This window comes from Microtus oregoni, unplaced genomic scaffold (genome assembly GCF_018167655.1).
Source record: "Microtus oregoni isolate MIOR12 unplaced genomic scaffold, Mior012 000109F_ref0000275, whole genome shotgun sequence".
Lineage (NCBI taxonomy): Eukaryota > Metazoa > Chordata > Mammalia > Rodentia > Cricetidae > Microtus > Microtus oregoni.
Genome location: NW_024544727.1, coordinates 2,265,955 through 2,288,101, shown reverse-complemented (window position 1 = coordinate 2,288,101; position 22,147 = coordinate 2,265,955). Strand labels below are relative to the sequence as shown.

At 48.6% G+C, this 22,147-nt stretch overlaps 1 protein-coding gene across 2 annotated transcripts; it reads right to left on the bottom strand.

Annotated features, from left to right (window-relative positions):
- Positions 1-7,996: 7,996 nt before the first annotated feature.
- Positions 7,997-20,122, bottom strand: LOC121443600. Of its 2 annotated transcripts, XM_041645419.1 has the most exons (7): positions 19,965-20,122; positions 18,007-18,177; positions 16,491-16,591; positions 15,535-15,659; positions 9,777-9,920; positions 9,324-9,395; positions 7,997-8,983 (listed from the first exon to the last, which is right to left on the bottom strand). In XM_041645419.1, exons 1-7 carry the CDS (start codon positions 20,010-20,012, stop codon positions 8,901-8,903), a joined length of 744 nt encoding a protein of 247 aa, XP_041501353.1. In that variant the 5' UTR covers positions 20,013-20,122; the 3' UTR covers positions 7,997-8,900. The 2 variants fall into 2 exon arrangements, with proteins under 2 accessions (XP_041501353.1, XP_041501354.1); XM_041645420.1 differs by lacking the exon at positions 9,324-9,395.
- Between the last annotated feature and the right edge of the window lie 2,025 nt (positions 20,123-22,147).

Sequence of the window (22,147 nt, the reverse complement as noted above, 5' to 3'; positions counted from 1 at the left end):
CTTTGCCTGTGAATCTTTGAATCTTCTTCAGAGGGACGTCTATTCAGGTCCTCACCCCATTTTAAAATTGAGTTGTTTATTTTTGTGGCTGAGTTGCTGGAGCTTTTTTAAAAATTTTTATACTTGAGCCAGGCATGGTAGCACATGCTCTTAATCCCAACACTCAGGAGGCAGAGACAGGTGGATCTCTGTGGGTTTGAGGCCTGCCTGGTCTACAAAATAAGTTGCAGGACAGCCAAGGCTGTTACACAGAGGAACCCCTGTCTCAAAAAACTTTTTTAAACAATTATTGTGTGTGTGTGTGTGCGTGTGTGCCACGCTGAGAATGTGAAGGTCACAGGAGGATGGGCAGTACGCAGGGTAACTTAGGTGACAGCCCTTATCTGGAGTTCGTTTGACCTGTGACAGATGGCTCCAAATCTCAAGACTCCCTGAAGCTTACATGAATTTTTCCAGTTCACAGAAAGGGATAGAAGTTTTAGACACATTAACATCACCATTGTTTGTAATCTGCACTGAAATTCACAATGTAGAAGAAGCAGCAGACTCAAGCCTTTGAGTCATAACAAAGCTTGAGGACCCAAAAGATGACTTTCGGTTCAAAGCAGGAACACCCTTTCCAAAGGATATTCAGAGATGTTCTTAGCATGACCGAGAAGTACTTTTAAGTCTGTACTTAGAAGACAATCAAGGAAATTTAAAATTTTGAACTTATGATAATAGTAGTCAGGGCTTTATAGGGCTTATCAGAACTCCACTGATTAATGTCAAAATTGAACCTTTGAAGTAGCAAGAAGAAAAGAAATCTGAAACAGATTTTATTGTTTACATACCTTAAATCACCTTCTTAAGCCTTCACACCTTGCTCTATATGCCCTGAAGCACTTTCACAGACCCTCGCGACAGAAACTTTAAACCTTTTCCTTTATCCAGTCATTTACCACAAGGTACAAATGGTCAGTTATTGAGAACAACCATTGCAAAACAAGTTCCTTTAAATAAAGGAATAGTGTGTCTTTTAGTGCGAAGTCTGCCAGCAAGGCAAACCGTGTCTGCCTTTCTCAGTTGGAGACCTGGTAGCTCTAGAAACAACTGAGGTCTGATTTTACGTATGGGATGGACTGGCCAGGCAGGAGGAGCTGCTTTCTCTGCTGCTGTGAAACTGGTAAAGCTACAGTCAGCCCATGGACACCATCAGAGATCTGAGAAGGATAACTTATAATCCAAATGGTCTCTATGTCAATTAAAGTGACTGAGACTTACTGGCTACCTGGATGGTTATCTAGGCTCCCATGGCCTTGATGACTGTGCGTGGGGGCGGGGGCAGAGGTTAAAGGTCTTCAGCTCCAGGGATGGAAAGTTTGAGTGTAAATCATGAATTCACCAGGATTTCAGGGCATCAGGGCTGTAGCCAACCAAGCTCTGTCAGAAGATGCGGAAAGCTGAGTCTGTTATTCACAGTTGTGAGCAACGGTCTGTTGCGGGATATTTGTACATTTGTGAAAATGTATTGCTGTGATTGGTGTAATAAAAAGCTGGATGGAGGGGGGGAGCTGGAGAAATGGCTCAGCGGTTAAGAGCACTGGCTGCTCTTCCAGAGGTCCTGAGTTCAATTCTCAGCAACCATGGTGGCTCACAACTATCTATCTATAGTGGGATCTGATGCCCTCTTCTGACATAAAGTCGTACATGCAGATAGAGCACTCACATAAAATAAAGAAATCTTAAAGTTATAAAACAATAAAATGAAATAAAAAGCTGAGTGAGTTAATTTAAGTTGTAAGAGCTAGTGGGACAAGCCTAAGCTTCGGCCAAGCTTTCATGATAGTAAGTCTCTGTATTGTTATTTGGGAGTTGGCTGGCAGGACAAAGACTCCTTGTAAATGGCCCCCAATGTGAGGCTTGAAAATCCAAACACAGGGCTAAGAAAGGTATGGACGAGGAGCTGGATGTAGCTTCCTAGCCCTGCAGTCTCTCAGGAGGCCTGGTGTTTGCTGGCAGGCAGAGGTACAGCTACTGGCTGCTGCCTGCGGGCTAGAGCCAGCCACCAGCGCCACACACTTAAGCTGAGCCGCACAGCTGCTGACAAGAAGTTTAAGATTTGTCTCACATGATCAGAGAACACTGCAGATGCTTAGTAAAGCCAGGTCCAGACACAGAAAAGCTCTTTAAAATTTGACAGTATATCTAAAAATGTGCTCAGATGCTGAAGAAAGGGTATAGACCATCATAGAAAAAAATGGTTTAAAATTAATAAAGTCTTGAAGAGAGAGTAAAATAATATCTTTTTAAGTCCACATAAGGATGGGAAATACACAGGGCATCTGGATCCTGTGTGGTGTTTTGTTGACTGTAATTGGGTTTTTTGCTCTTTGATGGCCCACCACCCAGCTCCCAAATAAATACATGGAGTCTTGTTCTTTCTTAAGAATGCCCAGCCTAGCCGGGCGGTGGTGGCACACACCTTTAATCCCAGCACTCGGGAGGCAGAGGCAGGCGGATTTCTGTGAGTTCGAGACCAGCCTGGTCTACAAGAGCTAGTTCCAGGACAGGCTCCAAAACCACAGAGAAACCCTGTCTCGAAAAAGCAAAAAAAAAAAAAAAAAAAAGAATGCCCAGCCTTAGCCGGGCTTGTTTCTAGCCAGCTTTTCTAGCTCAACATATCCCATTTCTCTTTAACTATGCTTTGCCTCTGGGCTTTTTACCTTTCTTATTCTATATTTCTTTCTTTCCTTCTTACTCTGTGGCTGGCTGTGTGGCTGGGTGGCTGGGTAGCTGGGAGGCTGGATGGCTGGGAGGCTGGCTGGCTGTGTGACTTGGTGGCTGGGTGGCTGGTCCCTGGCGTCCTCCTCTCCTCCTTTTCTTGCTCCTCACCCTTCTCTGGATTTCTCCTCCTATCTATTCTCTCTGCCTGCCAGCCTCACCTATCCCTCACCTGCCTTGCTATTGGCCAATCAGCTCTTTATTAGAACAATCAGGTGTTTTAGGCAGGCAAAGTAACACAGCTTCACAGAGTTAAACAAGTGAACATAAAAGAATGCAGCCTGTCTTTGCATCGTTAAGCACACTTCCCACAGCATAAACAAATATGGCACACCCTAAACTAAGATTCACAATGGTCGACTTCGAATTTTTGAATGCTAATGAAGAGAGACCTGCAGATGCTGAGAGACACTGGATTGTGGAAAGGACCGCTGAATCAAACCAGCCTGGATACTCTAGAGATAACTTGGCTCACCCTTAACCACCCTAGATACTCTAGAGATGACTGGGCTTCATCCTTAACCACCCTAAATACTCTCGAGATAACTGGGCTTCAGAATGGAAGCTGGGCAATGTGTTGCATTAGCGAGAAAGACATTATTTCATATGGCATGGAGAAAGATTTTTATTATAGTTTGGTTATACAATCCAAACAAACTATAAAGTTAACAGGTGCCTTTTACCTGCTCAAACATAGAACAAAAAACAATCTTTAACTTATGTGGGCACACTGCACATTCCATACTTAGGTTAATGTGGAGATATATGTTACCTTTAAAAGTTTGTATGTGGGGAGGAGGCAGAAATCTTTAATAAATAAATAAACAAATTTAATAAAAAAATAAAATAAAATCCCCCAAGAGGCACAGTCTTAAAAAAAAGAATCACATGTAATTGAAATGAATGATATGAACATAACAAAAGATTTTTGAGTAAATAAAAATATTGGAAACTACAAAAAAAAAAGTTTGTGCCGGGCGGTGGTGGCACACGCCTTTAATCCCAGCACTCGGGAGGCAGAGGCAGGCGGATCTCTGGGAGTTCGAGGCCAGCCTGGTCTACAAGAGCTAGTTCCAGGACAGGAACCAAAAGCTACGGAGAAACCCTGTCTCGAAAAATCAAAAAAAAAAAAAAAGTTTGTATGTTTTCAGAAAAAACGAACCAGATACCAATAAAAACAAGAAGTTCAAGTGATCCAGCCTCTCAGAATGTATGTCTATGACATTTTTTCAAAATTCTACATCCGGAACAACTTTAAAGCTGCTAGCTGAGATGGTCCAGTCTCACAGACTGCTCTCGCCAGGACTTTGGATAAGCCCTGCACTTTTCCGTTACACAGAGACTGAACAACAAATGATACAGCTGGCTCTCCAGGACTTGACCAGTATCCCAATCTCCTGAGGGTCCCCTAAAGATTCCATCATCCCCAGAAACGGAGAAGTCTACAGAACATGATGCCCGCATTCCCAAGAGGTGAAGGGGGTGGATTTTAGTCATACGATGGGTTATGGATGTTTGTCATCATTTAGGGGAATTAATTATAATTTGTTATTGGTCATGGTCAGAAAAAAAAGGCTGAACATGAAGATTAGATTTAGGGACCTCTTTCTGAAGGGAAAAAGAGGGGATGCAGTATAGAAATGGTGGCATAAATGGTGTATTGTAACTTTGAACAACTCTGACACCTTCAGAAGTGTCCCTAGCACCTCAGGCTCCTGAAGAACTTCCTCTGGGCCCCTCAGTCCCAATTCTGTTCTCTCTCTTTTTTTTTCTTTTTGGTTTTTCAAGACAGAGTTTCTCTGTGGCTTTGGAGCCTGTCCTGGAACTAGCTCTGTAGACCAGGCTGGTCTCGAACTCACAGAGATCCGCCTGCCTCTGCCTCCCGAGTGCTGGGATTAAAGGCGTGCACCACCACCGCCCGGCCTTAGTCCCAATTCTGTTAGACTGTTTCTGTTGACTTACATGTTTGGACTCCACCATGGACTCTTAGGGAGCAGATAATCATGTCCTTTCTGCCTCCCCAGTTGACATGCCTAGAACTTGGTCTACCAGAAGTTATAAAGAGATGGCTCCCTTCCCAGCCCTCTAGAAAATCCATCCCCTGACTGGCTAGGAGTTCTTTTCTCCCCATTTTTCAGATGTGAAGATTCACAATGACAGAAGCATGCTGTTACATGTTTATTGTGCCCCGGGCACTGTTTGAAGCACTTTACTTGCAGAATACAGCTGAAAGCTTAGGAGAACGAGGCGGTTGTTTTCATTTTGTAAGTAGGAACACCTGTGATAGGTTAAACGGCCTGTGCAAGTCTACAAAGTGGTGCTCCCCCAGGCCTTTCCCCTCCCAAGCTTTGTGGTCTGCGGCACCTCTCCCTCCATCTGCACAATCACCCACCCAAAATTTACTGTGTTTCTCAAATTGAGATATATTTGAAGAAAATAATTTTCAAAATGTAGTCTAGGGCCCAAGACAAACAAGGCTTCTTTCTTCAGGGTGCTCTGGAGGCCAGGCCATAGGTGGAAATACTTTCCTATTAAAATCTGCATCAGAACAAAATTCAAATAATTCTTTTTGATTTTATTGCATTGAGACAGTTAGCCTGGATAGCCCTGGACAGCCCTGCAGTCTCTATGGATCTGGGAATGGAGGAAGTCCTGATCCTCCTACCATCACCTCCCAAGTGCTGAGATAACAGGCATGTGCTGTCATGCTTGGCTCACATAAAAACGTTAAGTTTTCCAGTTTTGGTTCGTCCCCTTACCTGAAAGGGATACACAGTGAAGACTGGTTTGTTCTCCTTACCTGAAAGGGATACACATCCAGAGACAGCTTTCTCTTTGCCTCTGCTGTGACTTGTCCTCCGTTCTGATTCTCCTCTGCAGTCCCTTGGATTCATGGGCATTCTGGGAACTCCTTGCCACCTACCCACCCACTTTATGCTGTGCTTGCAAGGGAGATTTAAAAACGACTCAGAAAAGAGCAAACCACGCGGGCAGAGACTACGCAGGCCTGTGGGGAGGCAGACGATAGGGTGCGTGGGGACTGAAAGTCAATCTGAGGTGTCTAAAGAGAAATTATAAAGAACTGCAGCAAGAAAAGCCAGTGCGTGACGATTTATATTAAGCTGCTGGCTCCACGCACAAGACACAGGCCACAAGGCCACCACCAACAGGCCGTGGCTGAGGAAGGGAGGTTCGCGCCAAGCTGAACTGGCAGCGGCAGCCGAGTGGGGGAAGGAGAGGTCCTAACACCAAACGTTGGGTGCCAACTGAAGGCGTAAGTCACAAACAATGCCACACAAGTTTGGAATTATGATTAATAGGGTGGTATTTATTTAAAGGGGAAAAAACTTACAGATCACCGTCCCAGACAACAGCCCTCTGCGCAACCAGGAAGGGAGTCTAGTCGCCGGCAGAGCAGAAAGTGAAGAGAGAGAGGAGAGGGAAGGACCACCCCGCAATGGGCTGGTATCTCAGCAGCGGCTATAGGCTCCGCAGGAGGACCTCCCGCAACAATGCTGACTCTGCTTGCCTGCTCTGGCTCAGTGCTGTTGTTTTGGGGTAACTTCCTGCTGTGGAATCAGTTGCAAACACCCCCCCCCCCACACACACACACCGCCCGTACATTGAAACTGTCACACAATGAGACCGCATCCAGAGTTTGGGCCTTTGGGAAACAGTTCAGGTGAATTGGTGTCCTAGGGAGGAGAGTGATCAACAAGAACAGATAGTCTTGTTTGTAGGAGAGCGTGTTCATGGTGTCACTGCCGTGTGAGGACAAGCCAGCAAGTTGGCCCTGATCAGACCAGACTGTGCAACGGCTTAGACTTCCAGCTCAGAGCTGTGGAGCGATAGATGAGGGGGAAGTGGCTTGCTTTCCACTCTGCTGTTCTTGGGACTGTGTTTGGATCTGAGTTTCTTTGGTGACCATTTTTCTGTTGCTGGCTTGTCAAAGGGTCTCTGCAGAGTAGTCTGCACCTTTTCCCTGGAGGCGTCTCAGTTTCAGTAGCTCTGAAGCAACACAACATTCTCTTTGCTTGCCACTTCTGTGTCACATTGGTCATACACACTTGGGTCACATGCCTGTGGGAGACACAGGATTGGGGAAGGTGGTTCTGTGGGCACCTGTGTAAACGGGAGTCACTCTGGTGTAGTGAGGAGGAGCGGCGGGCTACGTTCCTGGCACCCGGCCGCCTGCACGGCTAGCTTTATACCCGAAATAATTACACGGAAACTGTATTCTTTTAAGCATTGCCTGGCCCATTAGTTTTAACCTCTTATTGGCTAGCTCTTACATATTGATCTAACCCATTTCTAATACCCCTGTAACACCACGAGGTGTCTTACCAGGGAAGATCTTAACCTGCGCCTGTGTCTGGTGGGAGAATCATGGCGACTGCCTGACTCGGCTTCTTTCTCCCAGCATTCTGTCCTGTTTACTCTGCCTATCTAAGTTGCTGTCCTGTCAAAAGGGCCAAGGCAGTTTCTTTATTTAACCAATGAAATTAACATGAAACAGAAGACTTTCCCCCATCACTCTGTGCCAAGAAGCACTCCCACGTGGGGCTCGGCTTTGTTGAATGACCATGTGAGCCGCCTGGCCTTGCATTCTTTCTAGGATGTTAAGCAGTACCCACAATTCAAGTTTGCAAAGTAAGACAATGGCATTGCTAGCACCAAACTCTGCTACACTGACCATTCCTGCCCACGGCCATGTCAGTGTTGGGCCGGTGCCACCAGTCTGTGAAGCACAGTGCTGGGCTTCTCTGGTGATTTATCCACAAGCCCCATCCATTCCACTGCCTCTGCCCTTCTGGGATATTTCCAGCTTAGGTTCCTTAAGAATCTTCAAGATCCTCCCGCCTGTTACACCTGCTAGCAGGTGTATTAGGGTTTCTGCTGCTGCGATAAAGCACCAGCCAAAAGCAGCGTGGGGAGGAAAGGATTTATTTCATCTCAAACTATACAGTTTATCATGAAGGGGTCAGGATAGTCCCTCAAGGCAGGAACGGATGCGGAGCCCACGGAGGGCTGTTGTTTACTGACTTCTTCAGCCTGCTTTCTTATACAGTCCAGGACCACTGGCCTAGGGGTGGCACTGTCCACTGTGAGCTGGGCCCTCCCACACCAATCATTAACCAAGAAAATGCTTCACAGTCTTTATATACATACATATATATATATATATATATACATATTTTATTAGACATACATGCAGGCAAAACACCAATGCTATCTGAGGGTGTCAGATCTTGGAGTTATAGACAGCTGTTAACAACCATGTGGGTGGTAGGAATTGAACCTGGGTCCTCTGGAAGAGCAGTCAGCACTCTTAACCATAGAGCCATCTCTCCAGACCCCGCTTCGCAGCAGAACAGAGAAGCATGGTACCCACGCTGGTGGAAGCAGTCCAGGATGGGTGGGTAGTAAACTGGGAATATTTCTACAGCCTGCTCTTCACGGCCGAGAACCTGAAGCTGGTGCACAGCGCCTGCCACAAGAAGACCACGCACAAGCTGCAGTGTGACCGTAGTAAGATCTACCGGCCCCAGGCAGGATCCAAGAAGCAGCGGCCTGCTCGCAAGCAAAGGCACTCTGAGGTGATGCAGTGGTGATGGGGCTATTACCCTTACATTTTGTCACTCTAGAAGCCCCAGCCTGAGTTTTCTTTTTAAAAGCAAGTATATTTTATATCTTTTATAATGTTTATATATTTTTACATTTTTAATACATTAAAGATATTTTGAAAAATAGACATGTCTAAAAAGCGTGCACGTATCCGTATCGAGAAAGGTGGAGCCAAGCGCACAATAACAGCAGCCGGTGACCGACCCATTGCCCCAGCTGAGTCCGTCTTCACAGCCGTGCGCAGCAGTGCCTCAGGACAGCGTGGTGGAGCTTTCTGTGCCTGTCCTACAGTCACGGACGCACACTGTTCACAATGTGTGGTCTTCCATGTTTCTGAGGGCTGTCCTTTCCGTAGGGGCCGGGTGTTGGCGCTGGTGACCTCGTGTCAATTCTGTGTTCAACTGACAGTGTGTTCTCTTGGAGACGCCATCCAGAGATCTTCAGACTCGCTGAGCCGTCTGCTGAACACGACAGGGGAAGACCCACACTACATCTCGGCGTCGTCCTCATCCTCATCCTCTTTGGCTCTGAAATGCATTTTTCTGAACTCTCGTCTGCTCATGGAAGGACAAGATGAAGAGGCTGGTGGCAGATCCTTAGAGGGAAGAAAACATGACTTCAGTCTTGAGTGGCACTGCCTGGGCACCAGATCCAAACCTGACCACGGTCTGCTCTGGGCCGTGCAAGTCTGTCCAGGCACTGGGCCCTTGGTAAGAAGGACGCTATCCTACAGACTAGGGGCAGCAACAGAAACATGGCTGCATGCTCACAAAACCACAGCTCTGACTTCCTAACCTGTTCACTGTCCAAGATACACCCAGGGCGCTGGAGCCAGGAGCCCTGCCTTCCAGCCTGTAAGCCCGAGAATGGGGCGCTGCAGGGGAGAAGCCTCCCACTTACACAGACCTCATTTTCTTTTTCTCAGTTATGCTTACCTCTGAGTTGTGGCCTTATGGATACACAGGAACCTGGGAGCCCAGGATGGCAGCTGCAGTTTGCTGCCCGCACTGCAGGAGAGACAGGAGGCAACACTTACGTGCAAGCGCTGCCAGGTCAGAGTCCCTCTGCAGGGGGGATGAGGCCCAGCCACCCTCCTCACTGTCACACTGCTGGTCCTCTGCCCCGACGGGTCTGAGCAGCGTGGCGGGGCCAGGACGCCAGGGCAGGGGGCCGCACTGTCAGGGGCCCCACTCGGTCCCAGGGCCAGCCCTAAGTCCTGCAGCCCCGAGCCCTGAGGAGGCCGTGCAGGAGCCGCACTCCCGGGGCAGGGCTGGAGGGGATCCGAGGCGGCTGGACCGAGCAGCCGCCGCCGGGCGAGCCAAGAGAGGCGCCCGCCCCTCCTCGGCTCCCCAAACGGCGGCGCGCGTCCTGCCCGCCCGGCCGCTCACCTTCCGGCTCCTCATGAGTGAGCGCCCCGGACCCAACGCTCCTTCGCCGTCTCAATCGTGCGCCCGCCAACGCCGCCGCCGCCGCCGCCGTCACTGCCGCGTCTGACGTCACCGCCGTATCCGTATCACGTGCAGTGGTCCTTCCTGCAACCAGGTTGAACTTATAGTTGGGTCTCACACTGGCAGGTGATAATGGTTGGAAGTTAAGCCGGGCGGTGGTGGCGCACGCCTTTAATCCCAGCACTCGGGAGGCAGAGGCAGGCGGATCTCTGTGAGTTCGAGGCCAGCCTGGTCTACAAGAGCTAGTTCCAGGACAGGAACCAAAAGCTACGGAGAAACCCTGTCTCGAAAAATCAAAAAAAAAAAAAAAGTGGTTGGAAGTTAAGAACTTTCTCTGGGTGTTCTGCTCCTATTAAGCTTATCATGGTTGGTTGAGTCCTACAGTGAGGCCTCAGACAGGTGGCCCAGGCCTAGCTCGGCCAGCTGCGGGTCCTGGCTTCATTGTGGGCCTCCGCAAGAGTCTAGCGGTTAGATGCATTTGCAGGAAACAGTTTTTGAGTTTGACCCCAAGACCCACTAGGTATCCTGTGACCACATTGACGCTCCCTCACGAGACTGACTCATTCTTTCTCAAAATAAATAATGTAAAAAATAATAAAGATCTTGAAATACAAATAAAATCTTTGGTCTCAGCCTCTGGTCTTGCTGGGTGGCTGGGACTGAGTGTAATGATTTAAGTAAAACGCTGCAGGTTCCCGAGTGGTGACAGTGGGCAACGGGCCAGGAGACCATGCTGCAGGTCCCTGAGCAGCGGCAGGCAGCAGGACCAGAGACCACGGTGGACCATGAAGGCAGCCAGTTCCAGGTAGGGAGCTGCATGCTGGGTGAGAGACTGAGACGGATAGGCAGCCATGCAGAGTGAGGTTGGAGTTATGGAGGGGAAAGGGGGAAGGGGAGAAGGGAGAAGAGCAGAGAGAAATGGGGGGAGGGGGGATTGGGGCGTAGTTTTCTCCAAACTGCTTCCTACTGTTTATTGGCCGAAGTGTTTTTAGGGTTCATGAAGACCTTTTGGGGACTTGTTCCATCAAATCACTTAGTCTGGAAGGAATCCACAGGTTCTTCTATGGAAACAAAAGCAGAACCTCTTTTCCAAAGTAACATATCCTTAGACTCAAATTTTGAAGTCAAGATAACTTTAAAATATATGTTAGTTTAGGTTAGCAGCTCCCAGAAACAAATGTCTCTCTGCAGGCAAAAAAATTCAAAGAAAACACAATAATACACATAGTCCAGATTCTCTATGTATTTTTCATCTTTGTGTGACTTATTTTTCTTTACTCCTTTAATCTATGATTGTCTGTACTCTTTTATATTACTTTAACTGTCTCTTTAAAGACTTTACTTCTTTTTATAACTGTCTATACTTTTTTTTCTCTCCCAAGCCTTCGTACATTTTTAAACACGTTGTGTCTTGTTTAGAGGTTTTTAATGTCTGAATCTGTCCTATTGTGCATCTGTAATCCTTTTCTGACTAGAAGCATTTAAAAATAGTAAGCAATGTGGTTGTCGCAGCCTTGGATGCTAGCTCCACCTCTCTTGGCCTTTCAATATGACAGAGGTACATTTACTACCAGTTCTGGGACTGCTGGGTGGGAGCCATGCTTACTACCTCAACTCTTGGAAGCACCATGTGGCACATAAATCTTTTCTGTCTTAGTTAAAGCTAAATCTGCTATGCGGCATGCTGCGTGGCCTCGAAATGTCTCCGTGTATGGTGGCAGTTGTTCCCATGTAGAAGGATCAGCTTACACATCACCTTCCTGTACTCTAACTTAGTTTCCTCTCCCATGTCTATAGCTAAGATACTCAGGAGGTCTCCCATGGTCAAATCTTTTCTCTATTAACCTGGAAGGAATCATCAGACTTTTGATTCCCGTGGAAACAAAAGCATAACTCCTCCCAAAAATAAAACATTTTGGACTTCCATTTTAAAGTGAAGGTATTCCTAATGTATATAGGTTGGTTTAATTCAGCAGTCCCTTCCATAATCCTATGTCTCTCAGCAGCTGTTGTTTGTCCATTAGCATTCAAAAACTTCAAAATTAACAAAGCACCATTTAAGGTCCAAACTCCTTGTGTTATAATATTTTCCATCTTTACATGGCTTATTCTTTTTTAAATTACTTTACTTCTATATTTAAAGACTTTGCTATTTTTAAACTTTTTTAATGATTGTCTATATCCTTTTTCTTTTTTTCTTAAGCCTATGCACATTGTTAAAGACATTGTATCCTGTTTAGAGTTTTTTTTCTGTGTGAATATATACCACCATGATTGGTTTAATACAGAAGCTGACTGGCCTATATCTAGACAGGATAAGGTAGGTGGAAGAACCAAACTAAGAGGACATTAGGAAGTAGGTGGCAGTCAAAGGGTCATGAGGAGAGAAGCAAAATGAATTTACCATGCTGAAAGAAGGTACTGCCACCTGGCAGAGGGTACACAAAAAAATATGGATTATGCCAGCCTGCCTGCAGGCTGTGCCCACCCCTACCTACCACACACTAAACTCTGTCTCTCCAAGACCCACTCTACTTCCCAACCCCATACACCTGAAATCCTCCCCCGGCCAACCCTCCCTCTCAACCCCAGCAGACTACATAGGCACAGGTGCTGACCACAGTAGTTGGAAGAACAGGCACAGGCCCAAGCCACACCAGTTGGAAGAAAAGATGAGTAAACGCCACTGTAAGAATACATTCAACAACCAAAAGCCATGTGGTACCACCAGAACCCAGTGATCCTACAACATTAAGACCTGAACATACCTATGCAACTGAAACACAAGAAAATGAATTTAATTAGTTTATGAAGATGATAGATGCTCTTAAAGAGGGGATGAAAATTTTCCTTAAAGAAATCGAGGAAAAGACAAGCAAAAATTTGGAAGAAATAACTCCCTTAAAGGAAGCAAAGAAAAAAAAAAGAGGTGAAGGAAACAGTTCAAGATTTCAAAACTGAAACAGAAACAAGAAAACACAAATTGAGGGAATTCTGGTAGTGGAAAATCTGGGGAAGTGAACAGGAGCTACAGATGCCAATATTACCAACAAAATACAAGAGATGGAAGAGAGAATCTCAGGCATTGAAAATACGATAGAGGAAATAGCTTCATCAGGCAAAGAAAATGTTAAATTCAATAAATTCCTAACACAAAACACCCAGAAAATCTGGGACACCATGAAAGGACCAATGCTAAAAATAATAGGGATAGCAGAAGGATTCCAGCTCAAAGTCATAGAACACATATTCAATAAAATTATAGGAGAGGGGGCCAGAGAGATGGCTCAGTGGTTAAGAGCATTGCCTGCTCTTCCAAAGGTCTTGAGTTCAATTCCCGGCAACCACATGGTGGCTCACAACCATCTGTAATGAGGTCTGGTGCCCTCTTCTGTCCTGCAGACATACGCACAGACAGAATATTGTATAAATAATAAATAAATAAATATTTAAAAAAAAAGTATAGGAGAAAACATTTCCAAACTGAAGAAGGACATGTTCATAAAGGTTCAAGAAGCTTGTAGAACATCAAATAGGCTGGACAAAAAAAATCCCCTTGTCACATAATAATGAAAACACTAAACACACAGAATAAAGAATTTTAAGAGCTGCAAAGGAAAAAGGCCAAGTAATGTATAAAGGCAGACCTATCAGAATTACACCTGACTTCTCAATGGAGACTCTAAAAGCCAGAAGATTCTGGACAGACATTTTACAGACACTAAGGGACCATGGATGCCATCCCAGACTACTATACCCAACAAAATTTTCAATCACCGTAGATAGAGAAAACAAGCTATTTCATGAAAAAACCAGATTTAAACAACATCTATCCATAAATCTAGTGCTACAGAAATTACTAGAAGGAAAATTCCAACCCAAGAGAGGCAGTTACATCTACAAAAACACAGAGGCCGGGCGGTGGTGGCGCATGCCTTTAATCCCAGCACTAGGGAGGCAGAGGCAGGCGGATCTCTGTGAGTTCGAGGCCAGCCTGGTCTACAGAGCTAGTGCCAGGACAGGCTACAAAGCTACAGAGAAACCCTGTCTCGAAAAACTAAAAAAAAAAAAAAAAAAAAAAAAAAAAAAAAAAAAAACACACACAGACAAATGATAATTTCACAGCAGCAAAACTCAAAGAAGGGAAATCCAAACACTACCACCACCACAACCAAACCCAAAAATTAACAGGAATCCACAATCACTGATCAATTACAACTTAATATCAAGGAATTCAATTCACCAATAAAAAACACAGGCTAACAGAATGGATATGAAAACAGGATCCATCCTTCTGCTGCATGCAAGAAACACACCTCAACTTCAAAGACAGACATTACCTTGGAACCAGTCTTCACTGTGTATCCCTTTCAGGTAAGGGGACGAACCAGTCTTCACTGAAAAGAGAATGCTGACTGGCAGCAGCTCCCATGAGCAGGCACCAGGGATCAATGTGATCAGCCTCCACCAGGGAGAGCAGAAGGGACCTAGATGCCTGTGATCCCAGACCCAGTGTGAGACAGTCACCCTGCACTCGCTCAGTGGTAGATGTTCTAGGAGGGAGTTCACCCCAGGCCCTCCTTAAGAAGCACTAGGGTCACTCATTCGCCAGCCCTTAGCAGGAGCAGGGAGATGCAGGAGGCAGTGAGCAGAGAAGTGGACGGCCTAAGTAGGTATTGAGATGAAAACAAGCATCCGTGCAGGCTTACAGCCAGGCAGGACAGCACTCAAAACACACTCCTGCAAGAGTAACAGGCAGGTCCAGGCTACACAGTGAGACCAGGACAACAGGTACAGCAAACAGAAAATGAGACGAAGCCAGTCACACTTATTCATGCTGAGCAGCCACTTGGAGGGACCCGTGCAGGACAAAAGGCAGTTAATGTGCCAACTAGAGATCTCCTCTTTGATGGCAACAGAAACCGAGTCGGGGGAGCGTGAGGCAAAGAGCAGAGTGGGCGTAGGAGTCGCAACCTTCAGGTACCAGAGCAGAATGAGGGAACAGCCCTGGGACTCCGAGACCTGCCAAAGGCTCACACGTCAGAACAATCACACTGACCCCAAAACACTAAGGTCAGGTGCAGCCGGAGACACGTAGACTTCAGCATTTGTTAAAAGACAAAAGAGAGAAACTAGAAAACAAGGAGAAACCCTAAGAGGAGTGCAAAGTAGGAATAAAAATAACAGCAAAACACCCTGCAGTTAAGCATAGGGCAAACGCAGCTGCAGGCAATGGGGAGCAAACAGAGGCCCCTGCACCTGCAGGAGGAATGGCAGGATCTGTACAGGCTATGGGCCTGCAGTCAGGATCCTGACAACAGTGCCTCAGACCCTAAGAAAGGGACCCAGTCTCCAAGGGCTGGCCAAGGCCACCCATCCGGTTGTTATAAAAGACATCAGAATGTGGCAAAATTATAGCAACAATGTCTCTCACAGACAGCCAGGAGAGAATCAGTGCCCGGGACAAAAAGTAAACAATGAGCAAAAGGAAGCAACATGAAAGAAAGCCATGAATGGCAAAGAGGCCTCAGCCTTCCCGGGAGCCAGGAAACACAGAAGCTGCAGAGTGGGTGCTCTCCTCAGTCAGGGAAATGCAAAGAGGCACAGGGACACCTGTGGTGGCGAGGACATAGAGCAACTCGCAAGCATGTGAGCTGGAACATTCAGAGAAGGCTGGAGATACTCGGAAGGGGAACACCTGTATCGATTTCCCAAGGAGTCTGGAGGTCAGAGCCAGGGTACTCTTTCTCATGGAGAGTCCACACCAGACCCCCGGAGGCCTTCTTGATCCTGGGTGGGGTCCAAATCTGCATTGCTCGCCAGCTGTGGATGCAGCCGGTCCACAGATCAGCCGGACAGGGATGGAACTGGGAGACAGTTTCATTCCAGGGTTAGGTAACGGCCTAAATGCCCAGGAGGGAACTAATGTGGGCTAGTCTGCAAACAGTGAAGGAGTCTGCTGTGCACTGAGTTGTGTGGACAGAGCACCGTGGAGCCAGAGAGTAGCACAGGCATGGAAGTCCACACTTGCTGGCAAAGGTGTGCAACAGGCATTAACGGGGCATGTTTCAGGAGAGTGGTTTTTTGTGGCAACAGGGCAGGGGCACTGAGTACTGAGGGATAAAGGGGCCCTCAAATAACACTCACTCTTTATATATGTTTCATAGTTTTGACTCCAAGAGTCAGGTAGCCATTTGTGGATACTGGGAGCACTTTGCCTTCACAAAGCAAGGTCAAGGGTAGTTACAGTCAAGAGCTGTAAGAATATGTCCTGCCCTGCCCTGGTTAGAAGTGACTGCAGCTTGCCCAGCTGCGATACCATCCTACTGGCCCTGACCTCCCACAACACAGCCCAAAAGCAGACTCCTGGTTCAAACACAGAGCACCCACTCTCTTTGAATCCACCACTGGGCCATGAGGAGCCAGGCCACCAGATCCACCCACAGAAGGGGGTGGGAGGGGGCGGGACAGTTTAGCACTGGGCACTGACAGCTGGAAGGTCAGGAGCATCGCTCCAGATGCTCCTTCCATAAGCGCTTGGGGTCTGTCCCTGGGCCTGAAGCACACAGGTGTAATGGGCCAGATTTGAGCTGCCTGAGCAGATGCTGGGTTAGTTCTGGTTAGTGAACTGGAATCTCAGTGACAGACACTCACATATGATCCAGGTTCCAGGTGCTGAAGAGGATCCAGCTCTCCCTGTTGCCATAGGGGTTGATGGAGTGTTTGGAAAGACAGCTCTCCAGGTCAAAGGGGCCCTGCAGGGACCGAGGCAGGGGTTGGAAAGGCAGAGGGAGGTACGTTACTGTCCTCCTCCAAGCCAACAAGCTTGCGAAGGCGCAGGCCCCACAAGGCGTTCAATCCACGAACCAACATTTGAACCAGGCAGTGATCCCCAGCACTAAGAGGCAGAGGTGAAGGCCAGGGGGATGGCTCAGCAGGAAGAGCACTTTCCACGCAAGCCTGAGAACCACGTTTGGATCCTGAAGTCACGTAAAAGCCAGGTGTGGTCTGTCCTCTGACCACACCCATGCCGTGGCATGTGCACACTCCCACACAAACACTACACACATATACATAAAAGGAAATAAATATTAAGTCAGCCTCAGCTACATAGTGACCTTAAGTCTAGCCTCAACTACATATTAAGACCTCATTTTAAAAAACAAAAGTGTTTGCTGTTCTTTGGAGATTGAAAATTCTCTCTTTGTGAGGTGGAGAGACGGTTCAGAGGTTCCTGCCTGTTCTTCTAGAGGACCAAGGTTTGATTCCCAGCACCCATATGTGGCTCACACCCATCTGGAACCTCAGTTCCAGGGGATTTGACAACCTCTTCTGGTCTCCACAGGCACCAAGCACAGATGGGCACAGACATATACACAGGCAAAACACTCATATTCAAAAAACTAAGCCTCATTTTTAAAAATGCGGTCTTTGGAATTCTACCGCCCCTAACATTCCATTGCCCCTGATCTTAATATTCTGAGTTTTCAAAAGATGAAGGCATTTCTGTCCCTGATACTAGAGAATCATCCTTCACTAGGTGCCTCTACAGATCCACACAGGAGCAGACCTGTTATTCCCAACATGTTCCTGCACGACTACGGTGCCATATACTAACACTTGTACACCCCAACAATTGCACGCCACCATCTTTGCTGTAGTAATAAGGGCGGCGGGGCTGCGTCCCCAGCACCCCAGCCGCCCACCCGGCTAGCTCAGTCGGTAGAGCATGAGACTCTTAATCTCAGGGTCGTGGGTTCGAGCCCCATGTTGGGCGCCAACTGAAGGTGTAAGTCATAAACAATGCCACACCAGTTTGGAATTATGATTAATAGGGTGGTATTTATTTAAAGGGGAAAAAACTTACAGATCACCATCCGCCCTCTGCGCAACCAGGAAGGAAGTCTAGTCGCTGGCGGAGCAGGAAGTGAAGAGAGAGAGGAGAGGGAAGTGGCCGCTTTTTTAAATGGAGAGAGACCACGCCCCAATGGGCTGGTATCTCAGTGGCGATAGGCTGGAGGAGTGGGAGGACCTCCCATAACACCTTGCCTCCTCCCGCACTTTGAACTTGAGGGCTACCAGCACCTTCTCTTAGGCCAGCTGCTGAATGTCCTACCCACCTCTCACCCCCAGGAGGCAGTGACCCCAGAATGAAGGGCACAGAGCTCACCTGGCAGGAGAACCAGTCTTCCGGAGTAAAGAGCCGCTCACTGGCCTCTGCCCCTCGATCAAAGTAGCTGCCATTGTACTTCTGGGATTTGAGCTTCTGGCACATGGAGCTGAGGACCCACTCGAATTCTTCTCGAGCCGCTGCATCCACCGCAGAGGTGTGAGCACTCACCTGTAAGAGTGAGCCAGAGGCATCGCTGAGCCCGTGGCCTGCCTGTGGCCTGCCCGTGCCCGAAAGCCTGCCTTCAATCACCAACCTACACCACGCATTGGCTGTCAGGAGCCAGCCTACGCCTAGTTCTACAGTTAGAGTGTCTGACCACTGCTCAGCTATCACATCATGGCCATTCGGGGGGCCGTGAAGTGGAATCAACAATGCTCCCATCTGGCTGGGAGAACGAAACAAGAATAGGCCAGGCAGAGAGGTTCACATCTGTAATCCTAGCACTTGGGAGGCTGAGGTGGGAGGATCCAAAGGCCAGCCTGCTCTACAGAGCAAGATCCCATGGTGAGGGCGGGGGGGGGGGGGGTGGGGGGGGGGGTGGGGGGGTGGGGTGGGGGTGGTGGGGGTGGGTGGGAGTGAATTAAGATCCCATAGTCAGCAGGAGGAGCATTCCCTCTGTGATAAGGCGAGCAGCACCAACAAGCCCCCCCCCCCCCCCCCCCCCCCCCCCCCCCCCCCCCCCCGCGTCCATGCAGCCAGAGGGTCAGTACTAGGATCAGTCAGGGCACCGGCGGCGATGTTAGGTCATGTGGGGACAATCACCAAGGAAGGCCACATGAAGTACAAAACACTGGACACCATACATCGGCAGCTGTGACACACTGAGCGGGTTGAGGTAGATATGGGGAGTACGGGGACAGCACACAGCCATGTAAGGGCTCCTGCAGCACTTTCTACCTGCCAATCAATGTGGAGCCTGACATGCAAATGAGCAGCAAAGGCCAAGCTGACCCCACTGTGTGAGAGAGAGGGGAAAGGGAAAGGTTTAAAAACAAAGAAAGTGCAGGGTGAAGGGGAACCCATGCCTGCCCTTCCAGCTGCCTGGCCACGCAGGGTGAAGGGGGACCCACGCCTGCCGTTTCAGTTGCCTGGCCACGCAGGGTGAAGGGGGACCCACGCCTGCTGTTTCAACTGCCTGGCCATGCAGGGTGAAGGGGGACCCACGCCTGGCTTTGTTCCTGCAAACTCGAGCTGTGAATTCTATCAGCCCTCCTGTCTGCCTGGGGTTGTTACTGCCACCTAGAAGAAACCTGGGCAGAGCAGTCAGGCATGGAGCACCACTGTGCCCACTGCCTGCCACACTGCCCTTGCGGACCTCACTCTGGTGTGGAGGGCAGCTAACAGGTAGGTGAGTACAGGCAGTGCTCCAGCAGCCTGAGAAGGAAGTCCTAGAACATGCCCAGTGGAGATTCTGAGCCCAGCGGGGCCTGGGCAAGCAGGCAGTATCCATGGCGACAAGAGAACAGTCAGGGCGGTCAGGTTCCGGGCCTGGTCAGGAAGGGAGGGTGGCTTCAACCAGCAGGGGGCTCTGTCAGGTTTTCCCCATAGACACCCAGCTCGAGCTACACCACGAGATAAGAAGATTTCGGAGGAGAGTGTGCACGGAGGAAGAAGGCAGCCTTAGGATCTACTTTTAACCAAGAAGCTCAGGGGTAGGAACCCAAGCAGATGCTGGGTTAGTTCTGGTTAGTGAACTGGAATCTTGGTGACAGACACTGACATATGATCCATGTTCTGGGTGCTGAAGAGGATGCTGTAAAGACAGACAGATGGAGAAGCCCCAGGTCTGTGCCACTAGCCAACTGCTGGGCGGTTACCCAAGTTACCCCAAGGAGAGCAGGGAGAAGAAGGTCCCCAAAACAAGTTGCTGTCCCCAAACCACCCATCCACTGCTCATCATATCTGAATGAAGGCAGTCACGTGGAGCCCAGTGCAGAGAGGCACAGAAGGCTCACCTGGCAAAATGAGGGGCACCTCATGCTCTCGGTATGGGCAGGTCCCATGCACCATAGAGGGTCTTCCTTCCACTCTGCACCTCACTGGCATTTGTGTCTTCATGAAAGGAAGCCAGGGTATCAGGACACCAAGGACAGCCTCCTCCTGGAGTTCAGGCGAGGTGCAGTGGAGCCGCTGGCCACTCCTCCCAGAGAAGACCAGAGCTGAGACCCAATAGTCAGCCGCTCACAGCCTATCTACAAAGCACCCCAAGCAAAGGTGTCTTCGGTCCTGTGTTCCACTTTTCCAAGGTCAGAGGACTGCCAAGCACCCAGAGAATAAATAAATACAAGTGTTGGGGGGAAACAACCACCCGATCGTGAAGAGCAATGGAGGAGATGCAGAAAACCTCTCCATAACGGAACGAAGCTCATCAGAACAGACCTGCCCGCTGCATAAGGCACCAGCTGGTGCTGTTCTACGTAATAGCATCCTTGGCAAAGAGCTGAGGCTGAGGCCTCTGACCCTATCCAAAGGACACGGCCCAGAAAGGTTCTAATACCTGTTAGATGACGGGGTCAGAGGCTAAAGTACAGAAGAGCTCAGATGCAGGAGACAGGAAGCTCTTGCTCCTCTGAGGTACGCAAGCCTCACAGGCAACCTTGCAGACGTGCATCAGCAGTGGAGTGGCAACCCCACCAACTGCACCATCCTTCCTCAGCGTGATCTGAGCATGGCCTTACCTCTCTCAGGTAGCCCCGGATCCTGCTCTCACAGCTATATCTCAGGTAGCCAGACTTATTCCTGAATCGAGACTCCAAACCTACAAGAAAGATGACTCTGGGACCTACAGGCAGACCACGACCTCTTGGTTTGTGTCCCGAGTGGCTCAGGACAGAGTTTGTCAAAGGCAAATACTGAGCACCGGACACGCAGTATTTAACAGTGAATGTGGGTCATGTCCCAGCATACCAAGTTTCCCCAGAGCCTGCCATCCTCCCTCTCTCTGCGTGCCACCGCCACCCATCCCACAAATGTTTTTCTGCGAACACTCAGGAGGCTGAAGCATGAGGACAAGCCTGAGGCTAGACTCCATGGAGCAGGTAGAGAAGAAAAGGAAAGGAAATGGGGGCATCGTTCCATCTACATGGGGCTGTGAGTGTTACCGGGGCTCAACCAGCACATCCCAGCCACTGTGCCGGACCCATGTCCTCAACAGACCCCGGTCCATGTGGGAGACAAACCACATACAAGTGCTGCATAATATCATATCCTGCCACAGGATGGTGCCCTCCAGCCCCCTACTCCCTCATCCTGGAGGTCAGCAGATAGAACTGATCCCCAAATGAAGATAAGAAGTGGACAAGAGTATTCCAGTACTTGGGGAATAGTTGGTCCTTGCTCTTGTATCCCAGGAGTTTCTGTATCCCAACACACCAACAAGGGAATCAGAAAGGAGGGGAGAAGTCCGGAAGAACATCTCCATCCATTTCAGCGTGTGTCACCTCACAGAGAGTCACCTGACCAGTCTGGGCCACTACCAGATCTCAATTGTTTCTGAGAATCCTTACTGTTCTCTCCTGTTGGCCTGGAAAGGGTGAATAAAGAAAGAGGTGACCAAAGGTCGCCACAGTCTGACACCCACCATGCCATGAAGCTTCTCCCCCCTCCCCCGCATGGCTCTTGTTATCTTGAAAATGTTCAGAATGCTCTGTGTGGTGTTTCAGTAGCATCTGCATCCCCCGCTGGTCCAAAGGCTGTAAAAGGCATGAGAGGGACTCACTTGCCAATACTGTAACATCTCCAGACCCACAGCGAGAGCTTGGTAATGCAGGGAAATGAAGAATTCTGCCACCACAGCCTGTGGATGAACACATAGCTCCAAACAGAAGCCCACAACACCCTCAGTCTTTGGGGGATGTCTGTTACCTGAGGTCACTGTCTGGACCAGGGGTATTCAGGTCCTGGCTCTATAATCAAAGAATTACAGAAGAGAATACAGAACGGAAAGTTGTAAGAAACATTATCCAAGAGCAAAGTCGGGGTCATTCACTTTTCTGGCTACTTGGAAAAGCCTAGAAGGAGAGCCCTAACCACCACTCCCTGCTCACTAGAAGGGCTGCCATCTCTAGAAAGAGAGAAAATCATAGCAGGACACGCACTGAGAAAGATTCTTCTACAGTTTTGATGGAGGTTAAAAGGC

Bases quoted from the DNA above. Each gene is read 5' to 3' on its own strand.
- LOC121443600 (XM_041645419.1), bottom strand. From the start codon at position 20,012: ATGGGACCTGCCCATACCGAGAGCATGAGGTGCCCCTCATTTTGCCAG. The intron at 18,178-19,964 runs GTGAGCCTTCTG...TCACTCTTACAG, and splicing joins GGTGCCCCTCATTTTGCCAG to GTGAGTGCTCACACCTCTGC. The intron at 15,660-16,490 runs GTGAGTGTCTGT...CTGCATCCACAG, and splicing joins ACCTGGAACCTGGATCATAT to CTGGCGAGCAATGCAGATTT.